Raw genomic sequence first — 17,500 nt, 5'->3', positions numbered from 1 at the left:
AAGATGGGTTGATGAATACAGATACGAATACACTCTTAAAGATAGACAGGAGATATGAAAATGTAAAATATACATGATCTTAAAATATCATCATCATTACGTCAAATGTATAATAATGTTAGATCATCATGATCTAATATAATAAAGTTAGATCATCATCACGTCAAATGTATAATAATGAATTCGTGAGAAAATCAAGTGGAACACCGAGATGACTGGAACCGGCGATAAGGGTTACCTTGCGATAATTTCGGGGCTTAGCGTCCCCGCGGCCCGGTCCTCGACCAGGCCTCCTGGTGGCCCCAAGTCTCCTATGCATTGTCTTTGTATTACCCACATTCATAGTTATAAGGAAAGTGTATAAGGATGTATACGCAGAGAGATATACATGCATATATACACAATGTATACACAGTTTAGTCCAAGCCAACGTTCAGGCCGAAAGTATTCTTAGTCCTGAACAAAGTTGACGGTTGACAAGCACAGGTTAGCAAGCACCTATCAACCCTACAGAGGTTGATAGGTGCTAGGATATTGATGTAGGTATCAACCCTACAGAGGTTGATAGGCATCAACCCCAGAATCGATACTCCAGAATCTCCTCCATGGGTTTAATGACAGCGATTCTCACCTGGATGAGCGCAATAAGAGCTTCCCACTCAATGGGGGGGATGCATACACAATGGTGCCTTTTAGAGGGAGCGCTGCGACAGCTCGTGCTCGCAAAAGTGTCTTAGAGAGTGAAGCCTCATAACCATGGCCCCCCCCCCCCCACTGATGGGGATCTGCCAGACAATGGCATCTGACTCAAGTGTAACCTCTCGTCAGAGTACTATCTTAATGGTATCTCAGACCTAGCAACTTTCATAATACTAACTCATGATAACTCGTAGTAAGTAATACCCCACCAATCTGAAAATGAAAGAAATGACGGTTCGGTCCATCCTGGACCATTGTCAAGTCTTCGTATTCACTCAGTTCCCCCATAATATAGTCATTTAGTCTCCACAGTAACTTCCAGTTCGTAAACATCATTTGGGAATTCAACTTCTCACTAATTAAGCCTCCAGAAAGACTAATCTTTAGATGTTTGCCCTACATAGAACCTATTACAGTCTTTACAAGGTATTTTGTAAATGATACAATTATCACTACAAATGCTGTTTCTGACTAATTGTTTTCCAAGAGTTTTTTTGTAATTAAACAATCAATGCATATCAAAACGTTTCAAGGCCTTTACCATATTTTTCTAGGTTCGAAAATATTGTCAACATAACACATTTTTTGGGTGAATTTTCTCACTGTATATAATATTATATTATGTACGACGTGCTTTGCTAATCTGCTTTAATACAGCTTATAAAATCAAGTAATTTAAACATTAGCAGTAGTTTGAATAATTTAGATCCATTTTGATTGATCAGTTAAAGGGCGATTAAAGTAGGATAACTGATACACATTTATCTCATTAATACATTATTAATTACCTTAATCTCATTAGACATTGTGCCTCACCTCTTTCCTGCCTATATATCCACACTTACTGATTTGTAAATCCATCCTTCTGAAGATGTATTATTAAATACGAAAGTACTTAAGGAAATTCCTGTCTTAATCCTTCTTTCGTGGTCTGACACTATTATATATATATATATATATATATATATATATATATATATATATATATATATATATATATATATATATATTGATTGTACAAAAAGGTTTGAAGTTGACCCTAAAATTGACCATCGAGAGCTATCGGGGGTTGGGCTAAAAGTCACACGACTTCCAACTTTTTTCTACAGTCAGTGTGGTCTAGTTGGTATAATACTGGATACGCTAAGGTGCATGGAGCCCTTGGCTGCTTGGGTTCGAATCCTTCAGGGGTGAGAAGTTTTCAGTTGCATATTGGCTTGGGGACCATTCAAGCTTCGCATTTGTTTTACTTACATGTTATGAGCGATAACATGCGGGCCATAGGTCAGGCCATGTTGGCCACAGGCTAGGCCATGTGGGCCACATAGCCAAGTCATGTGGGCCATAGGTGACTGCTATCCAGTTCCATTAACATTCCACGCGAGAGGCTTAGTTGTAAAGCATGTTTGGCATGGTGATCATAATTCATATATTTGTTTCAATTATGCAAAATATAATTAACATTTTATTAAACACGTTTCTACGAAAAGTGAATATATATATATATATATATATATATATATATATATATATATATATATATATATATATATATATATATATATATATATATATATATATATAATCTTTCACCCTCTTTCATAGGCTATTAAAACTGAATATAAAAAAATGTTTCTAATTTTAACGTGAATTGACAAACACACGTTGCTTAATTCATTAACTATATTGTGCTATTGACATAGATATTCACCTATATGTGCTTGCTTTGCAAGGCTGAGCTTCAGCTCATAAGCTCCGCCTTTCCAAGATTTTGAAGTTAAATGCGTGTGGCCAATTTGTTCTACAAATTTAGTTAGGTTGTGCTGCCATTACCCTCAGGTGACCCTTGTCTCACACACTGATGACTGTGGAGTTCTCTCACAGGTTTGGAACTTGTGTGTGTGTGTGTGTGTGTGTGTGTGTGTGTGTGTGTGTGTGTGTGTGTGTGTGTGTGTGTGTGTGTGTGTGTGTACTCACCTAGTTCTCACCTAGTTGTGTTTGCGGGGGTTGAGCTCTGGCTCTTTGGTCCCGCCTCTCAACCGTCAATCAACAGGTGTACAGATTCCTGAGCTGGATTACCTCCAGCGTGTGTGTGTGTGTGTGTGTGTGTGTGTGTGTGTGTGTTTACTCGCTAGGTGTGTTTAGAAAATCGTGTTCTAGCTCCTTGTCCCCGTTTGTCCATCTGTTCAGTAAGTCAATGACTTTCCTTCCTTGGCTTCCTCGTTGTCAATCCTTTAGCAGCTGCTTGATGAACTTGTTTCAGCCCGTTTTAACGAATAACAGTGATTGGAGAAAATGACCCCGTTCCTGCTGGCAGAGTTCACACATAGTGATCAGGATTGAATGATTCGTCATTTACGAATTACGAATCATTCGATCCTGAGGCAGGTGTGTGAAGCCTGCCTGCCTCAGGGAATAGAAGCCAAAGAAAAGCCAACGGGAGAATAGGGGGGGGGGAAAGAAATGTATATATATGCGCAGAAAAATAGGCTGGTTGTGAGAGAGAGAGAGAGAGAGAGAGAGAGAGAGAGAGAGAGAGAGAGAGAGAGAGAGAGAGAGAGAGAGAGAGAGAGAGAGAGAGAGAGAGAGAGAGAGAGAGAGAAGCGATACATCTCACTTATCTATCTCCCTCGTTCTATCGTTTACCTGATTAACCACATCGTATAGCGCAGATTAGAGGCTGACTCAGTAGTGTGTGACCCCAGCTGACCTCCGGCTGACGTCAGGCTGACCTCCGGCTGACGTCAGGCTGACCTGCTGACCTCCGGCTGACCTTCAGCGCTCCACAATCGTATCGCGTGTGTCCTCACGCTGGAACAAAGGCGACCCCACTTCAAACGCTGCTTCCAGTGCTTCCGTATCCTAAATGGAGCCGCATTTCCAACAACAACGACGGCGAAGTTTAGTAATTGCGAGAGGCCGTACAGATGGACTGGCTCTTTTCCTCTCTCTCTGAGGCTAGGCCCGGAAGCCCCTTTTTTTTGGGAATGCCACTTTTCAGCCCTGCCCATGACCCGGAGGGTTATCTTCTTGAGGTTATCTTGAGATGATTTCGGGGCTTTAGTGTCCCCGCGGCCCGGTCCTCGACCAGGTCTCCACCCCCAGGAAGCAGCCCGTGACAGCTGACTAACACCCAGGTACCTATTTTACTGCTAGGTATAGGGTGAAAGAAACTCTGCCCATTGTTTCTCGCCGGCGCCTGGGATCACAAATCCAGTGTGCTGTCCGCTCGGCCGACCGGCTCCTAGTCGAGTATGGCTTGTGATGTCTGTCGCAATCAAAGGATAGAAGAGATTATGTACGTTCCATATGCAGGCGATGAGTCACAATAACGTGGCTGAAGTATGTTGACCAATCCACACACTAGAAAATGAAGGGACGACGACATTTCGGTACGTCCTGGACCATTCTCAAGTCGATTGTGAGAATGGTCCAGGACGGACCGAAACGTCGTCGTCCCTTCACCTTCTAGTGTGTGTGGATTGGTCAACATGTCTGTTCCATCCTTTTACGATGAGTTACGATTCAGTTGGCCCACAAGGCCCTGTTTCCTCCAGTTATACTTGACCAGGTGGGGGAGTTAGACACAGATCTGTGCGCCGGACCGAAGGATTAAATGAATATCGCGTGTTAGACGGCATCAATAACTGTTAACGGCGCTAGAGCAATTATTATTCAATCAATATATCAATCAATGCCATGGAGGGCCTGGATGGGTTGACCGGAGCCCCATCCACTGTCTCGCAGAGTAGAGCAATGAAGTTAATAGATATATCAGTTGACTATTAAATTTCTAACCATGAATTGAGTTTGAATAGTTTAATTGCTTTCGTAACTACAAGATTCAGTTTTGGTCTTACCAGGCAATGGATGGACTCAAAAAACCCGGAGGAGATAGATCCTTATGGCCTAATACAACAAGGCTACATCCGTTAGCAGATGATTCACTATCCATTTGTCACAATGTGAATAAAAGCTTATGGTTGTTGTTGCTGTTGCACTCAAAACTTGCTTCACTCGCTGTTGGCTTCACTCGCTGTTGGCTTCACTCGCTGTTGGCTTCACTCGCTGTTGGCTTCACTCCCTGTTTAATCTACTAGTCACAGTTTGTCTACGTTATTATAAGCCGTTACTGATGCCTCTTCCTTGTAACAATGTACCGAGGAAAACATTTATTTGACGTCCTGAAATTATTTCATTTTCGTGAAGTTGCGTAAGGTTCTATTCTGACTGTGTCAGTTCCCAACATGAACTGTTATTAACGGTATGAACCTAGGTTAGGTTAGGTTAGGTTAGGTTAGGTTAGGTTAGGTTAGGTTAGGTTAGGTTAGGTTAGTTCCCCACATGAACTGTTATTAACGGTATGAACCTGTTCTGACGGTTTTCTTCGCCTCGCCTTTTAATATCATCCGAAGTGAGAAGATTAGGAAGGAGGACGAAGGAGGGTTTGAAGCCTGTCTCAAGGAGGATGAAGCAGTGTGTGAAGCCTGTCTCAAGGAGGATGAAGCAGTGTATGACTCCTGTCTCAAGGAGGATGAAGCAGTGTGTGAAGCCTGTCTCAAGGAGGATGAAGCAGTGTGTGAAGCCTGTCTCAAGCAGGATGAAGCAGTGTATGACTCCTGTCTCAAGGAGGATGAAGCAGTGTGTGAAGCCTGTCTCAAGGAGGATGAAGCAGTGTGTGAAGCCTGTCTCAAGCAGGACGAAGCAGCGTATGAAACCTGTTTCAAGGAGGATGAAGCAGTGTGTGAAGCCTGTCTCAAGGAAAATGAAGCAGTGTGTGAAGCCTGTCTCAAGCAGGATGAAGCAGTGTATGACTCCTGTCTCAAGGAGGATGAAGCAGTGTGTGAAGCCTGTCTCAAGGAGGATGAAGCAGTGTGTGAAGCCTGTCTCAAGCAGGACGAAGCAGCGTATGAAACCTGTTTCAAGGAGGATGAAGCAGTGTGTGAAGCCTGTCTCAAGGAAAATGAAGCAGTGTATGAAGCCTGTCTCAAGGAGGATGAAGCAGTGTGTGAAGCCTGTCTCAAGGAAAATGAAGCAGTGTATGAAGCATCTTCGTGGATGGGATAGGGGGGGGGGGGGGGAAGGTGTCCGAGGTCGTGTTCCAAATTCAGATCCGGAAATCGAGGCGCCGCTCAGCTGAGCCTAATGGTCGCTGGCGGTATATATGGAGGAGAGAGGATTCCACCACGTCGGTTTGTGATGCAATGTGTCCAATTTGTCTCCCTGGAAAGTCCACCTGCTTCTCAAATTTATATATTATACACACATATATATATATACATTATATATATTATAATGTGGGGTAATAGCATTTAATTCACTAGGATCACCAGAGAGAGAGAGAGAGAGAGAGAGAGAGAGCAGAAAGAAAGCTTAACTTTAACTTAACTTGCATGGACGCAAGCTTAAAGCAATTCTTGGAGTTAAGTAACTTACTATAACTAACCATTCAGCGATTTCGGCAGGGTTCGAGCCCTAGATAGGGAGGATCGACTGGGCACTGATCTATTAAAGGTTCTCCCTTGTTGACACGCCCCACAAATCCTCATGACGTGAGCGTAGTGAACAAATATTACAAACACGAGAAACAGACAGATAGTAGAATCTATGTTGTTTCACAAGTAGACTCACGAAGAAACATGGAAGTCAGACGTCACTGCTTTAGGTAACCGATAGCTGGTAAGGCGGGGCCCGGGAGTCAGCTCTCGACACTGAAAGCACATTAAGTCAGTACATGCAGTTGAGTTCACACATACACGGTTACGATAACAATTGCAATTAGGTCGTAGATAGACTGATCTACGACTGTCTACGACCAACACTGGCTACGACCTCTAACTTAATAGAAGGGTCGTAGGTAAATGGTCATTTCATAGGTAAATGAATGAATAAATTATCAATGGAAGGCGCCAAACCATTACAACTATATAGCACTTAAAAGGCTCAGGATAAGGATTTGGGATGGGACGGGGGGGGGGGGGGCGGGAAAGGAATAGTGCCTAACCACTTGGACGGTCGGGGATTGAACGCCGACCTGCAGGAAGCGAGACCGTCGCTCTATCGTCCAACCCCAAGTGAATAGATAAATAAACAAACCCAAAAAAACAAATATAACGTAGACTATAAACTCCCTAAACGGTACCACCACCAAGAGGTCAGGTCACACACACAACGCGTTGAAGCCCAAACAGTTTCAACCCTATATACCGCTGTTTGCCGTGGCGGGACTTACATTAGCGTTTACTGCCTCAGTTTAAGAAGAAAAATGACCATTAAACTAACACAGGAAATCGCGTCATTACGAGTTAAAACACAAATCCTTTCCCCCCCAGAAAGGCAGAACGATCATCGGTGATGATAATGATGGGTCGAAGCATTGCTTCTTGTCGGGTATATGTAGCTCATTCATCAACTTCTTCATCAATGACTCACTCATCATCTGGTACACACGACCCAATGCCTCTTGACCGTCCGCCGGCGTCACTCGGAACACCTTCACTATCTCAACACTTGCAATAATATATGCTCAACACCTGCAATAATATATGCTCAACACTTGCAATAATATATGCTCAATACTTGCAATAATATATGCTCAACACTTTCAATAATATATGCTCAACACTTGCAATAATATATGCTCAACACTTACAATAATATATGCTCAATACTTGCAATAATATATGCTCAATACTTGCAATAATATATGCTCAACACTTGCAATAATATATGTTCAACACTTGCAATAATATATGCTCAATACTTGCAATAATATATGCTCAACACTTGCAATAATATATGCTCAATACTTGCAATAATATATGCTCAATACTTGCAATAATATATGCTCAACACTTGCAATAATATATGCGCAACACTTGCAATAATATATGCTCAATACTTGCAATAATATATGTCGTTAATGAACTCAAGTTTGTCGTTTAAGGCAGAAAATTATGGAATAACTGTGGCCATTAAGACATGACTGGCCACCTGTCTTAATGTACGGACAGAAGAGACGGGTGCCCACTGGTCTGTCTAAACACTCAGCCTTCGAAACCTTTTACACCAATAGAAACCGTCTCAGATTTTTTGAAAACAAAAAAGTGGTCTTACACTACAAGACTAAAACCCCAGCACAGCTGTTCGAAATTATCCCCCCCCCCTTCCCTCTGTCCCTTGGGGTTATAGGATTTTATCCACTGTCCCAGGGTTCGAATCCGCCACTTCATATCCCCCCCCCCCACCTCATCTTCCCCCAGGGCTCTAAAAAACACATTGATATCAAACTCTGTTTCACTACCTCACGTTGAAAACACTCAAGTCACGTTTTATACACGTTCTTTGGCATGACGTTTGGGGCTTTACCTCAGCCAGTGATACGAGGCACTAAGAGTCTGATGCTAGATTCACGAAGCAGTTACGCAAGCACTTACCAACCTGTACATCTTTTCCTCAATCTTTGGCGGCTTTGTTTCCAATTATTAAACAGTTAATGAGCTCCGAAGCCCCAGGAGGCTGTTTATAACAATGACAACAGTTGATTGGCAAGTTTCATGCTTGTAAACTGTTTAATAAATGGAACCTAAGCCGCCAAAGATTGAGGAAAGATGTACGCGTTCGTAAGTGTTTGCGTAAGAGCTTTCGTGAATCTGGCCCCTGAATAATGTACAACTGTTGAATTATTCATCTTGTATTCATTTATCTTTGTGTTGGAAATGTTTAAAGGAAAGTAACTTAGGGAATGGTCGGAAGACAACACAGTTAACAGATTCCAAACATCAGTGAAGGATTTACTCCCTACGTGCCTGCTGCCTCTGTACTCACCTAGTTGTGCTTGTGGGGGTTGAACTCTGGCTCTTTGGTCCCGCCTCTCAACTGTCAATCAACAGGTGTACAGGTTCCTGAGTCTATTGGGCTCTATCATATCTACACTTGAAACTGTGTATGGAGTCAGCCTCCACCACATCACTTCCTAATGCATTCCATTTGTCAACCACTCTGACACTAAAAAAGTTCTTTCTTATATCTCTGTGGCTCATTTGGGCACTCAGTTTCCACCTGTGTCCCCTAGTGCGTGTGCCCCTTGTGTTAAATAGACTGTCTTTATCTACCCTATTAATTCCCTTGAGAATCTTGAATGTGGTGATCATGTCCCCCCTAACTCTGTATGTGTGTGTGTGTGTGTGTGTGTCGGTGTATGGATGCGCGGGTGGTCAACTCACACTGCACACTGGGTGCAACGTTAGAGAAGATTCGGAGATATGCCACCAGACTAGTCCCAGAACTGAGAGGTATGAACTACGAGGAAAGGCTACGGGAGCTAAACCTCACGTCCCTGGAAGACAGAAGAGTCAGGACAGACATGATAACCACCTACAAAATTCTAAGGAGAATTGACAGGGTGGCCAAAGACAAACTATTTAGCAATGGGTGGAACACGAACAAGGGGAAACAGGTGAAAACGTAGTACCCAATTGAGCCACAGAGACATTAGAAAGAATTGATGTGGTGGAGGCAGACTCCATGCACAGCTTCAAATGTAGATAGGATAGAGCCCAGTAGGCTCAGGAACCTGTACACCAGTTGATTGACGGTTGAGAGGCGGGACCAAAGAGCCAAAGCTCAACACCCGCAAGCACAATTAGGTGAGTACACACACACACACACACACACAGACCTTAACAGAGCTTAACTGGGAAATTTGTTATGTAATCTCGGTTTTCACTTTAATCTCCGCCACTCTGTTTATATCATGAGTTACTATTGCAACATATACCTCGCCTTAGAGTATATATACCTCACCCTAGAGCATATATACCTCTCCCTAGCATATATATATATATATATATATATATATATATATATATATATATATATATATATATATATATATATATATGTCGTACCTAATAGCCAGAACGCACTTCTCAGCCTACTATTCAAGGCCCGATTTGCCTAATAAGCCAAGTTTTCATGAATTAATGTTTTTTCGTCTACCTAACCTACCTAACCTAACCTAACCTAGCTTTTTTTGGCTACCTAACCTAACCTTACCTATAAATATAGGTTAGGTTAGGTTAGGTAGGGTTGGTTAGGTTCGGTCATATATCTTCGTTAATTTTAACTCCAATAAAAAAAAATTGACCTCATACATAGAGAAAAGGGTAGCTTTATCATTTCATAAGAAAAAAATTATAGTAAATATATTAATTCAGGAAAACTTGGCTTATTAGGCAAATCGGGCCTTGAATAGTAGGCTGAGAAGTGAGTTCTGGCTACTAGGTACGACATATGTCTATATATATATATATATATATATATATATATATATATATATATATATATATATATATATATATATATATATATATATATATGTTTTCCTCACAATAGAGCATATACACCTCACCCTAGCATATATATAATAAGGTATATTGGTGTAGCATATAGCATAGAGGTATATTGTCCCCGTCTGGACAATATACCTCCATGCACCGTCTGGACAATACCATTACACATATTTCATCTTGCATCTGTATTACAGATGTTTGGAGATAAATCCTGTGTAAAATACGGAACATGTGTTTTTACACAATGATTTCTTTGAAACAGTTCAAAGCACAAAACTTTGCGATGGTAATTCAAAGCGTAAACAAATGAATTATTACAGTCCTCGTTCATAACCTATAATGGCAGTACGATAAACTACAATGACAGTACAACAATATTCAACATTAATACCATGATCTGTAATGTAAGACCATGATCTATAATGTAAGACCATGATCTATAATGTAAGACCATGATCTATAATTAAAATTATTGTGTATTATTACTGTCAGTATTCTGTATATTTTTCATAATTAGATATATGGATATTTTTAATAATTATATTAAAAGCTACACATTACCAACTACGACAATAATTCAGTTATATTTACTGAATTAGTGTCGCTGTAATGCAACACTTATTTTTAATTTGGTAAACATAGCAACGCGAGTCATCACTTAAAGTTAAAACACCTAAAAATACTCCAAAAAATACTTTCGCGTATAATGCCGTACTGCATAAATTCATGAGCTTTTTAGAAATGAATAATAATTAAATAACCCGTTATATGATACAATATATTAAACATAAACAATCAGTAATCCTCCTATTTAGCATATATATGTTTTTTTTAGTTCAAACTCCTCAGTCAACATAAACAAAAGATTCATACAATTAATTCCGCGGAAGAATTTACAAGCCTCGTAAATTCTTTTAAACAAAAGCGTAGAGGCAGACTCCCCGCCACACCACACCTCCCAAAGTATTAAATCTATACACCCAAGTGTATTTCCCGGCACAGTACAAACACGAGGGTACATCAGGGTGTTGTATGATGGAAATGAGTGGCGGTGTGTAGCCACTCAGAGCTCCAGGTCACGACCACACACCCTAGTTCACCTGTTGTATAACTTGGTACTGTCTTATCAAAATCCTCAAACTCAGAGGAAACGAATCTTGTGTGAAATATATATATATACACAGTAAATGTGGACTGATTTTTTTTTTTACAAAATCCTGTATTTATTTACACTTTTGAAATATTTAATGCTGTATTGATACAGAGTAATTCAATATTTCCGATATTATTCAATTTCCTTCACAATATCAATAAATCTGTTTCATCATGAAGTCTTCCTGCCATGAATAATGTGTTTATATATATTTCTGTCCAAATAAATATTTATAAATATGTATATTCATTAAATACAGCCGAAACTGTATAACTAGTCGAATGTGTTTGTTGAAAATAACCAAAGTTAATTGGGATTATTATTTATGAATTATTTCTCCCCGTACGAGTCATTCCCTGACCCAACTCAACCAGCAGGACTCCATCAGTAATTATCGTCACTATAGGATTATGTATTAGGGTTCCGGTAGCACCAGTCGGGTTCGTTACCGACTACACAATCGAGAATTACAGGTTCGAGTACCGGGCGGCACAGAAATGGTTGGGCGCGTTTCCTATCACCTCATGCCCCTATCCACCTAGCAGTAAATAGGTATACCCAGATGTTAGTCAGTTTATTGTAGGGTTGCATCGTGGGCGGGGGTCAGTAATTTAACCCTGGGGGGAGGGGGGGAGGGGGGAGCACATGATACAAGCCTAACATATACTGCATATATAAACTGGCTACCTGTCCCCCCCCCCTACACAATGAATAATTAATTATACACGTAACAAAATAGAATTTTGTGAGAATATTTTTATACTTGAATTAACTCGACACATGTGTCATCCAATCACATTACCGGACACATGCAACAGGAGGCAGATGACACGTGTTTGGTTGAATAGCTTAGCGACAGCCAATCACCTTAATGCATAGTGACAACATGGGGGGACCCTGACGGCCCTACCAGAGGGCTCGCTTGGACCTGCAGGACCAAGAGGATTGCCCCTACGGGAAAACGCTCCATTCAAATGCCCTAAAACTGTCATTTGATGTAGTACGTTTAAAAGGAAAGACGAAACTTTCTGTAATGCAGTGAAGAGCATTGAGGAGTAGGTTTTTCAAATAGAAATCCAATTCGCCAACAACCAATCACCAGGGGCCAGATTCACGAAAGCACTTACCCAAGCACTTACGAACATCTTTTCTCAATCTTTGGCGGCTTTGTTTCCAATTATTAAACAGTTAATAAGCTCCGAAGCACCAGGAGGCTGTTTATAACAATAACAACAGTTGATTGGCAAGTTTTCATGCTTGTAAACTGTTTAATAAATGTCACCAAAGCCGTCAAAGATTGAGGAAAGATGAACACGTTCGTAAGTGCTTTCGTGAATATGGCCCCTGGGTTGGACGGTACAGCGGCAGTCTCGCTTCATGCAGGTCGGCGTTCAATCCCCGACCGTCCAAGTGATTGGACATCATTCCTCTCTCCCCTCCCCCGTCCCATCACAAATCCTTATCCTGACCTCATCCAAGTGCATTACTCCTTCCGTAATAGCTTGGCGTTTTCCCCTGATAATTCCCTCGCCAACGAATTTTCAGACAACGCAGACAAGAGTAAGGTGACCCGTCTGGCGCCTTCAGTTTGTTATTGTTAAAAATTTGCTACCTGGAACAAAGTTCCAAGTAGCACGGGCTATGGTGAGCCCGTAGTGCCTTATCAAGATTTAGTTTTAGGCTATCACGCAAAATCACTCGCGGCAATCTGCGTGTTTGTCCGGCATTGACCCGTAACAAGTTCAAGTTCAAGTATGTTTATTGAGATAAGCAAGAAATACATCTCAAAGGGATAGAGTAGCTTAGGCTATTTCTACCCCCCTAACCCGTAACAACCTCGCGACGGTCCTCGGACCAATCAGAGGCACTCGTTGATGCACGTTCATCCAAGATCTCCAACTGGCTACACACTCACGCGACCTATAAAGCTTAATCGACAAATATGACACCGGAGCTTGACAGAGCGCCACTCTATCTACCCACATTACCTCTGATGAAACACAACACCAACTTCATTACGCAAGTTTATCCTCCCTAACCTAAATGATATATTCTCCGGCAGTCTCTCATACTGGTTGTGGATGGACGAGTATAACTTAAAAAAAAAAATATATATATATATATATATATATATATATATATATATATATATATATATATATATATATATATATATATATACCTCACCCTAGAGCATATATACCTCACCCTAGTGCATATATACCTCACCCTAGAGCATATATACCTCACCCTAGTGCACACATACCTCACCCTAGGGCATACATACCTCACCCTAGGGCATACATACCTCACCCTAGGGCATATATACCTCACCCTAGGGCATATATACCTCACCCTAGTGCATATATACCTCACCCTAGGGCATGCATACCTCACCCTAGGGCATATATAGCGTTACCACAATCCAAAATACGTTAATATACATATTAATACTGACTGGAAATACATAACTGGGAGACCCATTTTTACACCCACCGTGAAAATTTTACATTCGAACGCGCACCAAAAGCAGCCGCGATAACCGGCGCTCAAAACAGGAAGGTACCTACTACCAGTTAACATAGCGATGGATATTACAGTGTACCGTTCACCTCGTCCTCCTGTAAGGCCGCACTCTACATAATATTACAGAACGAAGGGGATTGTACATGGGGGGTGAGAGTGGAGCATCAATTCTAAAAGGAGTTTGTATGGATATATGATGTGTTTAAGAGTGAACAAATGTCAGTGTCACTCGCTGATGTAAGAATAGAAGCTCCATATTGTACACATCAGTGTGTGACTGGTATTATAAGTGGGATACATATCTGTGGCTGGTATTAAAAGTGGAATACATATCAGTGGCTGGTATTATAAGTGGGATACATATCTGTGGCTGGTATTATAAGTGGGATACATATCAGTGGCTGGTATTATAAGTGGGATACATATCAGTAGCTGGTATTATAAGGGGATACATATCAGTGGCTGGTATTATAAGGGGATACATATCAGTTGCTGGTATTATAAGTGGGATACATATCAGTGGCTGGTATTATAAGTGGGATACATATCAATGGCTGGTATTATAAAGGGGACACATATCAGTTGCTGGTATTATAAGTGGGATACATATCAGTGGCTGGTATTATAAGTGGGATACATATCAATGGCTGGTATTATAAAGGGGACACATATCAGTTGCTGGTATTATAAGTGGGATACATATCAATGGCTGGTATTATAAAGGGGACACATATCAGTTGCTGGTATTATAAGTGGGATACATATCAATGGCTGGTATTATAAGGGGGACACATATCATTTGCTGGTATTATAAGGAGATACATATCAGTGACTGGTATTATAAGTGGGATACATATCAGTGGGTGGTTTTGAAAGGAAAATACATTCAGAGATAATATCTTCGTTTCTCAGTCATACATGACCATACACAACTACTTAATTTCCCCCATAGCATACAAGAGTAAATACAGGTGTGTATAATCTTTGTTGATGTGTTCCCAGAGAATATGGCCGTCCTCGAGACAAACACACACACACACACACACACACACATCAGTGACCAGTAATCTCTCAATAACATCGGGTCCTGCTCCAACCCGGACACAAATGGTCGTATGTGTAATGGCCAGAAGGAACTAACGACCCATACGTCTATGAGGTTCAGAACAACCTTCTTAATATGCATGAAGACTTACTGGACACACACACACACAGTAGGAAGATATGTGGGCATATGAATAGTTATTTCAACTGACGGGTAAATGGGGAGACTGACTGATGCAGACTGCGGTGGGTAGCCTATCAATTTCCTACTATCAATTTGCTACTTCGTTAAAAATGCAGCTGTTTTACCTATCCACAAACGTACAAACTCAAGCCATCCACCCAACTTGTCGAAGTCGATGGGCGGGATGTCGACAATAGGCTGCAATTAATGTTCGTTTGTTCGTAGTAGTTTTCCCATTTTGGGTCGATTGACATTAATTATTTTCCATCACTCGGGCAGAAAATTCCGACAAATAAATTATTTGTTGACGTTGTAACACACTGAAAATAAGTAACAAAAAATGCGTCAGAAACATCACGTGTCAAAATAAGGCGCAATAGATCGTTAGTGTTTGTTAGAGCAACAAGGACATTACGATAGACAGTAACTTGGCAAACCACCTTAAACTAAGTCTGATCCCTAGCACAGCTGATCCCTAGCACAGCTGATCCCCAACACAGCTGATCCCCAACACAGCTGATCCCCAGCTCAGCTGATCCCCAGCTCAGCTGATCCCCAGCACAGCTGATTCCCAGCTCAGCTGATCCCTAACACAGCTGATCCCCAGCACAGCTGATCCCCAGCTCAGCTGATCCCCAGCACAGCTGATCCCCAACACAGCTGATCCCCAGCTCAGCTGATCCCCAGCTCAGCTGATCCCCAGCACAGCTGATCCCCAGCTCAGCTGATTCCTAACACAGCTGATCCCCAGCACAGCTGATCCCCAGCTCAGCTGATCCCCAGCTCAGCTGGTCCCCAGCACAGCTGATCCCCAGCTCAGCTGATCCCTAACACAGCTGATCCCCAGCTCAGCTGATCCCCAGCACAGCTGATCCCCAGCTCAGCTGATCCCTAACACAGCTGATCCCCAGCTCAGCTGATCCCCAGCACCGCTGATCATCACTCACACCTCTCTCCATTAACAGTATTAACATATATTAAATTGTATAAATCGACGCAGCTGCATTCTGTTTAACAGGAAAATGATTTAGACTTAAGCTTTGCCATCCTGGTCATTCTACGTCATCCTAAATACAAAAATTGTGATGCAAAGAAGGAAAAAAAAGGAATTTAACAAGATACAGGGATTGGAGTACGTGTTTTAACCACGGTGCTAGGATATTCACAGTGCTAGGATATTCACAGTGCTAGGATATCCATAGTGCTAGGATATTCACAGTGCTAGTATATTCACAGTGCTAGGATATCCACAGTGCTAGGATATCCATAGTGCTAGGATATTCACAGTGCTAGGATATTCACAGTGCTAGGATATCCAGTGCTAGGATATCCACAGTGCTAGGATATCCAGTGCTAGGATATCCACAGTGCTAGGATATCCACAGTGCTAGGATATCCACAGTGCTAGGATATCCAGTGTTAGGATATCCACAGTGTTAGGATATGCTAGTGAATGTGTATCAAAGAGTGATATGAATGTACAGGACCGAGGGTTACGAAAAGTTAATGAATGCGTGCATAGAGACAACATAGGAAACTGCGTGAAACAATATATATATATATATATATATATATATATATATATATATATATATATATATATATATATATATATATATATATACCAGCGGGCAAACAAAAAACATTCTAAGTACTCCAGAGTACTTAGTATGGATTACTACTAAGTAATCCATACAAAGACTCGTTCAGTCATTTACTTTCCATTGAGTGATCATACAAATGACGAGCACACGGAAATCTGAGGTTTTCAATGACATTACATTAATTTAAAACATTATATGATCTGACTGACCAATCAGAGAGACGATTAGCAGACAGGAACACGAGTAACGAACACATGTAACAACTGAAAAAAAAAGAGAGAGAAAGAATTTTGAGGAACTAGATATGATAAAAAGCTTTTAAACCAGATAGATTTCAAAATAGGACAATTAAACATTACACGAGAAAACGAAAACTACCAGACAGATAAAAGACTCCAGCCTCCACGGAAATGAAGATAATCACCTTATCACATTATTTAAATTACGAATTTCCCATCTTAAATGCTAGCATGAATTAGGGGGAGAGAAAATCACAACTGGAATTGCATGTTGAGGTGGCGGTGATTAAGCATAATGGGATAATTTTAGCAGACTGTCTTCCAAGACTGGCAGACTGCATTTGACCTAGTGACACCCCAAGATGCTCCTATATAAACTGAAGGATGAACGTGGGATAGCCGGAAGGGAGATAAATAGGGCACAAGGGGAATCTATTATATATGAAACCAGAGGTCTTGGAGCGAGGGGACGTCTCAGAGGGAACGTCTCAGAGGGGACGTCTCAGAGGGAACGTCTCAGAGGGGACGTCTCAGAGGGAACGTCTCAGAGGGGACGTCTCAGAGGGGAAGTTTCAGAGTGCATCATCATGAGACGTGTGTGTGTGTGTGTGTGTGTGTGTGTGTGTGTGTGTGTGTGTGTGTGTGTGTGTGTGTGTGTGTGTGTGTGTGTGTGTGTGTGAGAGTGTGTGTGTGTGTGA

General features: G+C 41.4%; 2 protein-coding genes across 2 annotated transcripts in view; one reads left to right on the top strand and one right to left on the bottom strand.

Moving 5' to 3' along the window:
- mus201 (rad2 superfamily protein mus201) overlaps positions 1 to 17,500 on the bottom strand; it is a 480,107-nt gene that overhangs the window by 398,214 nt on the left and 64,393 nt on the right. The gene's annotated exons all lie outside the window — the stretch shown is intronic.
- LOC123751108 (agglutinin receptor-like) lies at positions 3,954 to 5,766 on the top strand. The gene is made up of 2 exons (XM_045733214.1): positions 3,954 to 3,997; positions 5,115 to 5,766. The coding sequence occupies exons 1-2, from the start codon at positions 3,954 to 3,956 to the stop codon at positions 5,764 to 5,766; spliced, it is 696 nt and encodes a 231-aa protein (XP_045589170.1).

This window comes from Procambarus clarkii, chromosome 13 (assembly GCF_040958095.1).
Source record: "Procambarus clarkii isolate CNS0578487 chromosome 13, FALCON_Pclarkii_2.0, whole genome shotgun sequence".
NCBI classification, from domain to species: domain Eukaryota; kingdom Metazoa; phylum Arthropoda; class Malacostraca; order Decapoda; family Cambaridae; genus Procambarus; species Procambarus clarkii.
The sequence above is the reverse complement of the archived record's forward strand: the minus strand, read 5'-3'. Positions and strand labels throughout refer to the sequence as shown.